Source organism: Myodes glareolus, chromosome 7, assembly GCF_982192425.1.
Source record: "Myodes glareolus chromosome 7, mMyoGla1.1, whole genome shotgun sequence".
In the NCBI taxonomy this organism is placed as follows: domain Eukaryota; kingdom Metazoa; phylum Chordata; class Mammalia; order Rodentia; family Cricetidae; genus Myodes; species Myodes glareolus.
The window spans coordinates 85,912,510-85,926,531 of NC_142032.1; the positions used below are offsets into that span (position 1 = coordinate 85,912,510).

At 51.5% G+C, this 14,022-nt stretch overlaps 1 protein-coding gene and 1 long non-coding RNA gene across 4 annotated transcripts in view; one reads left to right on the forward strand and one right to left on the reverse strand.

Moving 5' to 3' along the window:
- Nucleotides 1-89: 89 nt before the first annotated feature.
- Nucleotides 90-11,435, reverse strand: LOC125417106 (uncharacterized). Of its 3 annotated transcripts, none has more exons than XR_015003049.2 (6): nt 11,343-11,435; nt 9,114-9,583; nt 6,497-6,587; nt 2,355-2,569; nt 1,698-1,828; nt 90-796 (listed from the first exon to the last, which is right to left on the reverse strand). It is a non-coding gene; the product is annotated as an uncharacterized LOC125417106 (long non-coding RNA). The 3 variants fall into 3 exon arrangements; XR_015003051.2 differs by having other exon boundaries at nt 9,364-9,583; nt 11,313-11,411; XR_007237049.3 differs by having other exon boundaries at nt 11,313-11,411.
- The window catches only part of Syt17 (synaptotagmin 17), a 69,898-nt gene continuing 66,637 nt past the window's right edge, over nt 10,762-14,022 (forward strand). The window contains exon 1 of the mRNA XM_085692982.2: nt 10,762-11,139. Within this exon, the coding sequence (XP_085549108.1) occupies nt 11,125-11,139 (15 nt within the window). The 5' untranslated portion in view covers nt 10,762-11,124. The remainder of the gene's footprint in view (nt 11,140-14,022) is intronic.

Genomic DNA, 14,022 nt, shown 5'->3' on the forward strand with positions numbered 1-14,022 from the left:
TCGGGTCATACTCCGCTGCATAGTGAGTTGGAAGTCAGCTTGGCATACATGAGAATATGAATATACTGATGCCCACAAAGTATCACCCAACAATACATTTCTGATAAATACAGCCCCGTTGTTGCACTGAGTGTGATTGTGGCAGGTATTTACACATCGAGGACAATTCAAAACATTCTGTTCCAACTCAAGCACCTTGGAGAAGTAAGACAGTGAGAGAGGCAGGTTTAGGACAAAGGGGGGCAGGTCAGGAATTTGGTTTTTTAATATTATGCTGCCTTACTTGACCATTTTATTTTATTGGGGTGCATTGGCTCAAGTCTAGGTCTCACACAGGCTAGGCAGGTATTCTACTGCTGAACCTAGCCCCGGTACACAGATAGGGGTCACATACTTCTCCAAGATGGTAAATAGCTTGGACTCTGCAGGGCACCAGGTCTCTGCCATTGGTCATCAGCCTCACCGCTGTTGCCTGGCCTCTGTCACAGACGCATGCATTCCAGTAAAGCCGCGCTTGGCCAGTTTGCTGAGCCCCATTCTCAAGCCCGCGTCTGGGGAAATGGAGCAGCTGCTTATAGGGGAGACTTTGGGGCTCCGAGGAGGCATGTGGGCTGTGCACACATTTGGAGAATCTCTGCAGACAGCCTGAAGACAGAAGGAGAGCTGGAGCTGGAGAGTCAGCAGCGTGGATGTGCTGAACTGGTTCCGTCTGACCCTCAGGCACACATATCAAGGGTACAGGTACCAGCTAGGCAGGCACAGCTTGACTTCCATGGAAAACAGGTAGATCTGTGGACTGGGGAGATGGCTCAGTGGGTGAAGTGTCTGGTGCACAAGCGTGAGGACCGGGGTTCAATCCCCAGTACCTATGTTAAAAACTGGTCATGGTAGTATAACCTTAGCTCTTGGTGGTGAAGACAGGCAGATCCCTGAGCTTGCTGGACAGCGAGCCTAGCTGAAGTGGTGAGCTAGCCCTGAGTCCAGTGTGAGACCTCATAAGGTGGAAAGCAATAGAGGAAGACACTCTAACACCAGCCTCTGGCCTCCACACACAGACACGAGGGCAAGCACACACAGGTGAGGGGAGAGAGAGGGATTTGAATATCTATCCTGCCCCGTGTGAGCTCCTAGAAGAGAGAAGGTGCTAAGGAAAGGATTTCTTGCCATGCTTTCCTGATGGTACCCGCGCCCCCCCCATCTAATAAGTAGCAGCCAATCACCGAGAAACAAGTAAATTGCATGCCACATGCCAACCAGATACCCAGGGCTCCCAGCTTTTTTGTCCATCTGATCCTCTAAGCTGCTGTGCACATTCAAAGGACTTATTAAGGCTCCCCAGAGCGGCCAGTGTGGACCTGTTCCTTGTCTGAACCTGGGTCTCTGTGAGTCACACTCTGCCTTCTGTGTTCCACCTGTCGAGGGACATGGTCCACCTGTCTACTCTCCATTCTCATCCTTTCTATGGGAGGAGGCAATGGATGAAAAGGTACCCATATCTAAAGGGGCTCCTTTCTAGACCTCAGCGGTCCTCGAGACAACAGCATCGGTCTCTGCACAAGCTAGCTTCCCATCACCGCAATGAAACCCCTGAGCTAACCAACATAGAAAGGGAGGAGGCTTACAGTCAACTGACCGGCCTGGTTACTTTGGGCCTGTGGTAAGGTATCAGTTCAGTATGGCAGAACAAACCTACTCACCTCAAAACTAGCGAGGAACAAGGAAGAACAAGGAGGAAACAAAGAGCACGGTCCCTTTAAGAGCACATCCCATCAGGCCCCACCTCTCAAAGATTTCACCGCCTCCCAAAAGTGCAGTCCTGGGGACCATTCTGTAAAAAAAAAAATCTAGATGAATTAATTTAGTGTGTGTATGTGTGTGTGTGTGTGTGTGTGCGCGCGCGTGTGCGTGTATATGTGTGCGTGTGTGCGTGTGTGTGTGTATGTGTGTGTGTGTGTGTGTGTGTGCTAGCATGCACACCCACCACAGTCACATGAGGAGGTAGGAGGACAACACTTGGGAGTCCACTAACTCCTTCCATCTTGTGAGTCCCAGAGGTTGGGCTCTGATCTCCAGGTTTGCACGCCAAAGTCCTTCAGCCGCTGAGCCATCTCACCGGGGCCACAGTATGAGATTTCTTTGTAATTTGACAACGTAATATCAGTGTGGAAAAAGTTAGACACACCCAGTAAAACTTGCTAGAAGAATAGGATTGACCCAAAGGCCCTGCCCCCAAATTCCTGAATGGGGAATTCCAAGTGAGGACTACACCATGAAGCCGGAGTCTCTGTGGTCCCGCATTCTGGGACCAGCATCAGAACCTCCTGCAGGGGTGCAGGGGCAGTACCAGTACAGACCTGTCCCGGTGCCCAGGGCATCTCATTCAGCAGGGTAAGACTCCGTCCTTCTTATGAGGGTCCTGTCCATCACCCAGTCGCTGCCTCAGATGCAGGTCCAGAGACTGGACCTTGAAAATCACCATGGCAGCTGGAGGCAGAGAATCTCTGTGAATTTGAGGCCAGCATGGTCTACAGAGTGAGTCCCAGCCCAGCCAGGGCTACACAGAGAGACCCTGTCTTGAAAAACAAAGGAGGGAGGGAGGGAGGGAGGGAGGGAGGGAGGGAGGGAGGGAGGGAGGGAGGGAGGGAGGGGAAAGAAGAAAAAGAGAAATCATAGATGCTCTTAGGGCACAAAACTAGGGAGCAAGGCTGACTATGGTGCCAGTGCCGTTCTCATGTGGCAGTAACCCCCAGCCTCAGATCCTCTTCCTGCCTCTGGGAGAAAACTACACAGCAGATCCCAAATTGATGTCTCGTCTTTAACCCAGCAAAGTAGACATCATGCGCTGCCCTCTGAAGTCACATCTGTGTTGTCATGTCCGTGCCTAGCATCAGAAAGGGGGGGGGCAGAGAGAGAGGGGCAGAGAGGGAGAGAGACAACAGGTGGTCACCCATTCCGCGCAAATACCCTTTCACATATGCGCAGGCTGCTATTAAATCGCCCTCAGATTTTCCTTCTTGAAGACTAAATCATTAGCTTTCCTTTTCTGAATCATGAGGTGGAGATGGTTTGGCTGACTGTGGTTACCAACCTCAGTCGAGTTAGTGTCAGGGTTCCAGAGGTTTTGAAAGACTAGATCATCCGACTCCTTCAGCTAAGCAGGGTCCTTGGGGGAGACGCCAGCAGACAGCAGGCAAGATGAAGCGATGTCTGGTAGGTTGCAGACCAGCAGGAGGTCAAGTGGCACGGGTGAGTCAGGTGTCTTCAGAGCTGATGCCTGTCCCGTCTGTCTGTCGGGTGCATGCCCCACCTCCCTGTCATCTCCTACCCTGAGCCCTGACAGCCAATGCGTGGACATCACTCAGAGGCAGTCTGGCTGACGGACAGCATCCTTCTAGTTGAGAAGTGCAGAAGTACCCCAGAGATGATGTCCTAGCATGCTAAGGTCAAGGTTGAACTTTGTGGCACCTGCTTCTGGAAGCATCCTCTGGAAAACTGGTAGAAACTGGGGTTCCCTAGATTCTGTCCCTAACCCTACCACATTCCAGTGTCTACGTGAGTTTGCCAAGAGGGAGATTAATGAGATTGTTACCCACTTCTGTAAGTCAAGTTTAAGAATAACCTGTGTCTGGGGTGGCTCTGTCATCTCAGTCTGGGCCATGAACAGAAGCAAAACTATTCAGGGTACGCAAGTTGCAGGATCACTCACACTGACAGGGACTTGTCTTGGAGGTTGAGTGTGTGTGTTCATTTGTGTGTGCTTGTGTGTGTGAATGTACACATGTGTGTGCATGTCTGCGAATGGGTGCATGCATGTGCATGTGTGTTCATGTATGTGCCTTTGTGTTTGTATGCATGTGTGTGAATGGATACATGTGTGCGCATGTGCACAAATGGGTGCATGTGTGTGCATGTGAGTTCATGTATGTGCCTTTGTGTTTGTTTGTATGCATGTGTGTGAATGTGTGCCTGTGTGTGAGTGTGTGGTATGTGTGTGTGTGTGTGTGTGTGTGTGTGTGTGTGTGCGCGCGCGCACTACCTTGGGCCTCACACTGCTAGGGAAGTGCTATATCTTCAGCCCATACACTTTGAGAATAAAAAGAGAGTGGCAGAGACCATTTACTGAGAACTCCTGGGGGCTAGTGCAGTGTATGGGATACATGCGGAGTTATTCTATGCACTGTCAGGCGGGTGCTGATGCTGTGAAGCCCTGATTTTGACCCCATTCACTGTGGAGGAGGCTAAGACCCATGGAGAAAGACATTCCTGGTCTCACAGCTCATGAGAAGTGAGAAACAGGACTTTCAGGCAGACTAGCTGACTCCGCTAGCCAGGATTTCAACCTCCAAGTTGTCCCCTTTGCTCCTTGACAAACTCCAATTTTCCAAGCATAAAATAAAACAAGAAGCCCCAGGTTAAATATGTGCTTTGGGGAAAGAAAGGGAACCACTTCTGGTGCACTATGTATCCACGTTTTGTGGATTTTTCACAGTGGCTAGAGTTCTATCCAGCCCCAGCAGGAAAGCGTAGGATATTCAGTTTGAGAATGAGGAAAACTGAGGTTCACAGAAGTGAAATGGCTTGTCCCTAGTCACACACCAGTAGACAGAGAAGACAGAGCTTTTGCCCCTGGCAAAGACAGAGACCAAAAGAACTCTGATGACCATGCACCATAGCTTGTGCTCTGGAGACCCTGTTTTAACAGATAGCCCCCCTCCCTATTTCAGAATGGCTGTTTGATTAGCTTTGAGCATTCTTACTACCTTGGCATTCTGGGTAGAAACACAGCTCAGGGAGGGACGTAGGTATGGCTAAGGCAGGATCGGAAGAACATGTTTTATATGTCATAGAATTAAAATGGACTTAGGCAACAGGTTCCATCAGAAAGAACGGCCAAAACTGACAGCCCCTGAGCCAGAAGCTGTACCATTCAGATGGGTGGCAACGGCTGTTTCTGCTGCCCTGGCACTTTTGAATGATAATAGGTATTGTAAGGGCTGGAGACTGCATTCCCACCTCTAATTCCCTTCTCAAGACTGTTATTATGTGCGTGCATCTGCCACCCAAGGCCTGGTGCTCTAGGCTGCTTCATCTTAACTGGAGACGGTAGCAGTACCACGAGAGGAGCTGGAAACCAGTCCCCAGTGTCCTACCTTAGGAGAGTTAGGATTCCACACACAAACATTATGCTTCCCTCTGGCCTAGATGGGCCATGGCTACCTCGTGGTGGGAATGACGCTTCTGTCTCCAGCATCTTTTTCTTAAAAAGCCAACCTTTCTGCCGCCTATGTGGTCCTCACCAGACAGCGATTCGTGATGCCACATGAAGCTGGCTGCCCGCCCAGTCTCGCTCTAGCAGGGTGCTGGGTCCTCTGACTCAGCATGTGACATAAAAATCTCTCTTCATTGGTACCACAAACATAAAAACGTAAACCAAGGACATCCACCAACCCTCATTCCTCCCCCCCCCCCCCGCCACTTTTGCCACAAGAAGCAAACTACCCTGGGGGCCAATGATAAAAAAAAAGAACCAAACCCAACCTTAAAGAAGCTGAGAGAGGTGACAGAGACTCCACGGCTTCTAAGCCACCCCTGATTCCAGCTGTGTCTGGAGGACTTGCCCTTAGACATCCCGTTAATGAGCGCCTTCTCTCTCACGGAGTGACAGGAAACTGCTTGACCTCTGTCCCCTGCACTTGGGGACCCTCACTGGCTTCACTGTGATCTGAGAACTGCTTGCCGCCTCCACTCTGCTAAACCAACACACCTGCTGTCCTGAAGCTCTGTAGGCTGAATTTCAGGAGAACGGTTTATGAGTATAGGACATAGCCTATTAGACATCACAGAAATTAACTACTTGGCTATGCAGTTATCAAAGTATTTAGGCAAACTGAAATATAGTAATATTTATCTTTCTCCTCATTCCCCTGGATTTTAGTTTTACTTATTTTATGCTTTCCTTTAACTTTTGAGATTATAACATAATTACATCATTTCCTCCTTTTCCTTTATTAAACTCTCCCATATATCCCTCCTTACTCCCTTTCAAATTAATGGCCTTTTTTTTTTTATCATGAACTGTTGTTCCATGCATATAGGCATATACATCAATACAACCTGCTTGGTTTGAATAGTGTTACTCAAATGTATGTTCTCAGGGCTGACTATTTGGTGTTGAATAAACAATTGGTCTTCTCTGGGGAAGACCATTTCTCCCCCTCTCAGCCTTCCTTATTGCCTGCAGTTCTTGTGTAGGGTTGAGGCCCCAAGGTCTTTCTCCTGTTCAATTGAACATGTCTACTGCTCAGCTCACGTTTAGACAGCCGTGTTGGTGAGATTTAGGGTGTGGTTTCTGACAGTCCCAGAACAAGCAATCTCACAACGAACTCCCTGATCCTCTGGCTCTTGTGATCTCGCCACCCTCCCTTCTGAGGAGTTCCTTCCGCCTTCGGTACAGGAGTTGTCTTGTAGATGTATCTGCTGGGACTAAGTTTCATACCTCTGTATTTTAATTGGCTGTGGTTTTCTGTAATGGTCTTCATCTGTCGAAAAGAGCAGTTTCCTTGCAGCGGTGTGAAGACTACACTTGCCTGTGGGTATAGAGACAAATATTTAGACTGTAGTTATCATTTGGGTTTTGATTCAGGGTGTCACCACAGATCACAGGTTGACCCAGAATGCCTAATGCTCTTTCCTCAGCCTCTTGAAGGTTTGGGATTATAGGCGTATGCCATCAAACCCAACTTATACGTGTTTCTTTACTGACATACTCAATGCAAAGATCTAGTGGACGGGCCTGATAATTATTGGCTTTTCAAGCTGTAAGGAGTACAAACACAGGCTCTGTGACCATAGTGGTGTTTTCTGCCCAGCCTGACAATCTGAGATCCCTGGACCCATGTGGTAGAGGGAAAGACTAGGTACCTGAAAGTCATCTCTGACCCCTGTGTGCCCCCTGTGGCACACACATGCCTGTTCCACTCCCTCCACACACACATATGTTTACACACAATAAATAGACAAATTTTATAAAATAGAACATTATAAAGAAGAATACAAATGGTGTTTCAAGTGTCTACAGCAGCTGTAAGGCAGGTTTTCCGGTGGTCAGATCATGTGTTCTGCTTTGTTGCCTGCCTTTGTAGTGTAAACGGTGGGATTTGGCAGGGCTGAGAAAGACCACAGGGACATCTCTCCATAGGTCCCTGAACTCAAGCATCATTAGCCCCTAGAACAATCCCTAGAAGTCTGCAGTTCTTGGGACTCAGTTTAAGGACAGTCCCTCAAGGAAGCCATCCTTGACCCTCATCACTCTGAATCAGCTTCCCTGCTCTGTACCCTCGGGGCTTCCCCTGGGCACTCCATAAGTAAGTCAGGAGAAACCTTGGTCTGCATTCAGGTGACAACTCAAAGCTGAACTTCAAGTGCGCATGAAGGACAGAGATGATCAAAAGGTCACAGGACCCTGGAATCTAGTCTTGGAGTGACCTTGTACACTCATCAGAGAAGGCCTTAACTGATCTCTGGGTGACACTTTCATCTGAGGGTGGGGCAGCCACGAGCAGCTGGGCCGACACTAGGAAATAGATCAGCTTATCCCTTCCTTACAGTCACTAACTCGCTTTGCCCTCCAATCAAGAACTCCAATCAATCACTTGTAAAAGGGAGAGAGATGCCACTGTCCCAACTTGCAGAATTCCAGCAGAGGTTAAACCGGGACCAGTGTGATGTTCTCAGCACCCGAGTGTGGGCATCGTGCTTGTTAGCAGGCGTTCCTGTTCATTTACCCACTCCGCAAGCACTTAGACATTTATTAGCACCCATTGTGCTAGGTATTAGCATACAACCAAGACATTTAATACTAACAGAAATAGATGAGCAGATTCTATGATCCCTACGCCAGGGAAACACTTTCCTTGCTAGGGTCCTTAGTATTCTCACAGACTTCAAATCTTAAAAGACGAAGATACCAAGGGCCAAGTGTGATGGTGCATGCCTGTAATTTCAACCCTAGGGAGGCAGAGGCAGGATAATGGAAAGTTTGAGGGCAGTCTTGGCTGCATAAGGGCTTTGAGCTAAGCCTGAGGCACACAGTGGGACCTTATCTGCAAAACACCAGGGAGAAGAGAAAAAGGGGGTAGTTAAGGTGATAATGATGATGGGGCGATGGGGGTGGGGCAGAGAGGAGGGCAAAGGAGGAAGGGAAGGGGAAAAGGGACCAGATGAGAGGAGGAAGGGAAGGGGGAAAGGGACCAGATGAGAGGAGGGGACAGATAGCAATGTGTTAAGCTTGCTCCAAGAGGTTCGTCTCCCTTCCCCCGAGGATCAAGCACCATGGGACCAACAGCCACAGTGGCTAGGGGGAAGGAGTCAAGTTTAGGCTTCCTACTGGATCCGAGCTCCTGGAACCCATGTACCCTCTAGACAAGTTTTTTTGCCTCTGTATGTCTCCTTTCTGCATATCTAAGCAGAGGGATAACAATGGAGTCTACTTCAAGTTTATCTGAAAATTAAAATAGTGAGTGTGTGCCAAGGATAAAAGACAGAAGTGGAGACGGGCTTAGGTTAGCAGGGCCCAGTAATGCGTGCTAGAGTCCGAGGCCAGCCTGGGCAACATAGCGAGAACTGATTTCAAAATTAATAATAACAATGTAAGCTATATGTTATTTATAGAAATGTCTATCAAACTCTTCTAGCCCCCTCCCATCTCTCCAAGAAGTATGTTTCCTCTGTGAAGCCCCCTCCCGCACAATATACCCAGGTAAATACTGTAATGTGGTTAAGGGGCAAGTGTGAGGAAGGCAGTCAGGGCCTTGGAGAGTAGCCTAACCTCTCTGTACCTCAGCCTCCCCATCTTTAAACAGGGGCTAAACCCAGCACAGGGGACAGAATCTGCTGAGACTGCTCTGGAAACATGGACTTGCCGGACCCATTACCCACACTCAATGAGTTCTTTTTTTTTTTTTTTTAAGAAAAAAAAGAGTAGCCTAACCTCTCTGTACCTCAGCCTCCCCATTTTTAAACAGGGGACAGAATCTGCTGAGACTGCTCTGAAAACATGGACTTGCTGGACCCATTACCCACACTCAATGAATTCTTTAAAAAAAAAAACTTACTTATTAATTATGTATACAGGATTCTTCGTGCATGTACACCTGCAGGCCAGAAGAGGGCACCAGATCTCATTACTGATGGTTGTGAGCAACCGTGTGGTTGCTGAGAATTGAACTCAAGACCTCTGAAAGAGCAGTCAGTGCTCTTAACCTCTGAGCCATCTCGCCAGCCCCGCTCAAGGCGTTCATTACCAACGGAAACATAAACACTCCCCACAAAGGACTCCAAAGACAAAGCAAAGTACGAACTTACCAAAATCCAGCTGGAGAACCACAGTTGATTTGGCTTACTCACAGAGCATGGACGAGGGATTACTTACAGGAGTGTGGGTGACTCCCAAAGCAACTGCGCTACTGGAAAAAATAATCTCACTTCCCCTTAGCTGCACATATGAAGGTCGCCCCATCAATCCAACTGGCTTCAATTAACCTTCCACAGTCTGCACACTGTAGCATCTCAGAAGACGGTGAGGCTGCAAGCAGTTAGGACAAATGACTGGGAGGCGCAGGAGGGAACAGCCAGAATCTAATGCAAGGGTCCAACCACTCTCCCCAACCTCTCCTTATGTGAGGGAAGGCCGCCAGTCAACAAGCTCTACCTCCGGGTTCTCTTGCAAGAAGCCCAGCTGCTCCGGTGAAGGTGATGGCTGTTAGGCTCAGAGGATCGAGTTATTCAACATGTCGCATGCTGTGCTACAAATGTCGTACTCCCAAATGCTAGATTTTTCCTTGTGTGCATTACATACTTAATTACTTCCATATTCCTTTACTCATTTATCTCCCCCGGAGGCTAGCCTGGGCAGAAATTTGACCCCGTTTTTATTGGTGAAAAGACAGGGCCGCCAAGAGGCTGGAATGACAAGCTTGATGAGTTGGTGAGCAGCGACACCAGCTGCCAGGCATGGAAAATAGAAACTCCGGGAGGGCCACCTTCCGCCTCAAGTCCCTAGCCGGAGGGTTGCACCGACCTCGGTGGCCTTGCGATTGAGACTCTGGGCTGGGAGATGTGCTGGCGATCTTCCAGTGTCGGGGGTGGGGGGTGGGGTGGGGGTGGGGGGCCCAGACCCAAGGGTCAGCAGGCAAAGCCGACCGGCCGCGACAGGTCCTGAATATTGGGGTCCCAGCTGCCTTCGGGCAGAGTCACGCCCCGGGCTCAGCCCGGCGCTGGGTGTCGCTGCACGGCCGCCCTACGCCAGACCTGTTGCGCCCTGGGCTCCTGTCGAGCGGATTAGGTTAAAGGGGCCCACGCAGAACTGAGGGAGGGTGAGAGTTCCCCTGCCCCAGTACTGTCCTAGGGACTGCCAGGTCCACCCTAAATAGGTGGTGCCTGCCCTTCACCGTCTACACACACCCTAGCCCGGTTCTAGGCGCGTCGGGTGCGGCTAGCATAAAACTTCGCCAAACCGCTTGGGAAGAGGGCGGTATGGAGGGGACCTTCCAATTCCAGATCCCACAGCGGGCTGCGCGGTGTCATCTCAGCCGCTCAGTTGCCCCGGAATTCCTGCTGTCGATCAGGCAGTGGATCGGTACGACTCTAGTGCCTGCCGGCGGGGCTGACCGGGGCACCGCCCCCTCCCACCCCTTGGCGATCCCCCCCCCCATCCCCTCCCCCGCCTCCCGCGCTCGGGCCCCAGCGTCGCCGGCCCCGCCTGCGCCGGGGTCGCCGCAGTCCCCGCGGCTCGCCTGGGACTTCCAGGCTAGGCGTCCTAGCTTTATTGCAACCCGGGAGCTCCCCAAGGTGTGAGTGTGGGTGCTGGTCCACCAAAGGCTGAAGCAGGGGACCTCGGGACATCCCGGTTCTGCGCTCCAGGGAGGCGGCCCCGCAGGGCTGGGCAAGGACGGGGCGGCCGGCGGAGGGGCGGGCGGCGCTCATCAGTCACGCCAGTCACGTCTGGGGCTACCCGGCCGCCCACTGGTGTCTTGCCGGCTGGTCGTGCCACCCCGCCGGACCGGCGAGGGCAAAGGGGCTGTGGCGACGCCATGCCCGGGCTGGAGTGAGTGAGCGCGGGCGAAGATGGCGTATATCCAGGTAGGACTGTGGCTGGGGGCGACCGCCAGGGGATATCGGGGACCGCGCCCCCTCCGCCGGGAGCACGCGACGCGGGAGTGCTCACCACCCAGCTCCCACAAACTTACTAGAAAAAAAAAAAAACACCCAAACCACAAAAAACAACAAAACAACGGGTGCCCCAGAGCAGGCACCTGTGCGTGTCCTGGAGCAGGGCAGGGTACCTCAGATCCGGTATGGAGGGCCCCGCGTGGGACCTGCATCCTCCTGTTTGCCTCCCTGGGAGGGGAGACTGTAGGGTGACTTTGCACGCCGCCCCCCCCACCGTCCCCCTGGCACCCACCCCAGGGGAGGGGCCGCGGTAGGGCGGCCCGGGGCGCGCCAGCCACCCGGCCCGCCAGTGCCCGTTGCCGTGGTGACGGCTCGGGCTAATTGGCCGGTGGAGCCAGCTGGAGGCAGCTGTTCAGACCTGGAGGGACAAGGACATCGTTCGCCCGGGCACTGGGTGCAGAGGGGTGGGAACATCCAGAGGCCAGAGCACCCTGGTGAAGGCTATGAGGATGGTTACTTTAAGTCTGTTGAGGTCTGAGAAGTGCAGGAGCCCCCACCCCATCCCTCTCACAGAGTGCCCCCAAGATTCCCAGACGAAGAGGATATCCAAGTGCTCCCCCCTCCGCCCCCCCCCCCCCGCTTTGGAGGGGACGGGTGGGGATGGACCTTGCTGCTTTGAGAAGAAACCCGTTTCTTTTACAAACTGAGAAGTGATGGCAGGGCATCGCCAAGGTCACGCAGTGGGACCCGCAAACAGATCGGAGGAGCTGCGAGGGTTCTAGGGCTGCCTGCTCTTAACCCGGAGAGGAAGGGAGCAGAGTCAGAGACTCAGCCTGGCGTATTTGTGGGGGGGGGGGGGGGAGGACAGACTACAGACCCCCTAGAGCTCCACGATCCCTTGTCCCCTGTTCCTCAGATGGTCTGCCACCTGGTGGAACCTGACCCTCTCCTCCTCTAGCTTTGATCCCCAGGAACGTCTTGCTTTTTCATAGATTGCCTAGGTCCTGATTTCAAGTTCAATGAAGGTCACTGTTACTACTGTACATCCACCGTGTCTTGGAAGTTATCAGAATACTGTTCAACAGTTGCTCAAGGACACCGGGATGACACCAATTATGGAACAGCACTTAGGACCTAGGTCACAGTCCCTGCCCCTCTGATGCCCAAGGGAGGGAGCAGAGAACGGTGAAATAAGTTTTTATGGTTCTTCATCCAGTTCATACATTTTTTTTTCTGAGACAGGCTCTTCCTATATAGCCCAGGCTAGCCCTGTGATTCTCCTGCCTCTGTCTTCTGAGTGCTGGGATCACAGTGGTAAGTCACTACTCAGCTACCTAAACCGTATTTCAGCACAGAAAAGTTGTCATTTGCCAAGGTCATGGAGCTCCTTAGCAGTGACAGTGGGTTCTGAACTGTAGGCTGGGAGAGGGACGGGTAAGTCCTGCAGCTCAGAGGTCTTGGCTTCTCTCCTAGAAACAGCCTTGGAACTTCTACGGATCACTGAAAGTAATGCTCTTTTTCCTCCGTCACAACTTTTCAATTGGGGAAACAGCACTAAGGCAAGCACAGGGGGAGGTCAGAGAGTGGGCGTGGCCATGCCCCCACGAAGCTTTATTTGTTGTGGACAGTGAGTTTTAGGGACTTTCTGAAAGTCAGGAAATAGTCATCTGGATGTTTTGCAGCCATTTAAAAATACACAAATCTGCCGGGCTGGGGTTGCACATGCCTTTAATCCCAGCACTGTGGAGGCAGAGAGGTACGCAGGATCTCTGGGAGTTCTAAGCCAGACTGATGTACACAGCAAGTTGTGGGATACACAGAGAAACCCTGTCTCAATAAAATAAAATAAAATAAATAAAATAAACAAAATAGGAATCCTTCTTTGCTGGAGAACTGGGTAGTGGTCTACTACTGGGCTGTGAGCTGGAGTCTGCGCACCTCTGTGTAGGATGCCTGGGGATTTCTCTTTATGCTTCCTGGCTTGAATCAGTTCTCCACGGGTACCTGGAGAGTGAAACCGAAGGATGGGGTGAGGCAGAATGAGACCCCGGCCTTGGGGCCTCCTTCCCATTCCCCTGTCCCTGCCTTGGGTTGCTCCTGCAGCACCATCTTCTACCTGGGCTTTGAGAAAGGTGTTCATCGTCAGGCAGCGTTTCTGCTTGCCATGGGTCTCTTCTGACCGCCCATGCCTGAGAACATACCTGTAAATTGCTGGAATGCCACAGGCGCTTGGAAGCATGACTTCACATTAAACTCTTCACTTTGTGGTGACTGGGGACCCGGAGGACTGGGGAGGACTGCACATTTCAAGACGTGTGTGACAGCTGTGGGGGTTGGTTCTCTCTTTCCACCATGGGGTCCTGGGGATTCGACCCAGGTCATTGGGTTTGGTGGCAAGCACCTTTACCCACTGAGCCGTCTCACCAGCCCTCAGTTGTTTGACTTTTTTCTTTCTAGACAAGGTCTTACTGCGCAGTCCAGACTGGCCTCCCTCGAATTCACAGCCTCCCTTGCTCAGCGTCCTGGGGCCAGGATGATGGGCACACAGCACTATGCTCGGCTTATAGCAAACATCTTCAAGCCGGTTCTCGTGCGAGCCCAAGGAGGGCGTAGTTTTTATGGCTGAAAGTTGCCAGGGTGGTTCTTGGTGTCTTGTCTCAGATGCCACGGAGAAGGTGCATTTATTTATTTGGCTGGGAGCCACACAGCGTTTCTATATTAAGAAATCATCAAAAGGTGATCCAGGTGCAGAGCCCACCTCCCTCCCAGCTTACTCGGTCATATGACCTGTGACCTTCAGCACCTGTGCCTGGCTGAGTTTGGGTTCTGGAGGACCCATGATGAGCACTTTAA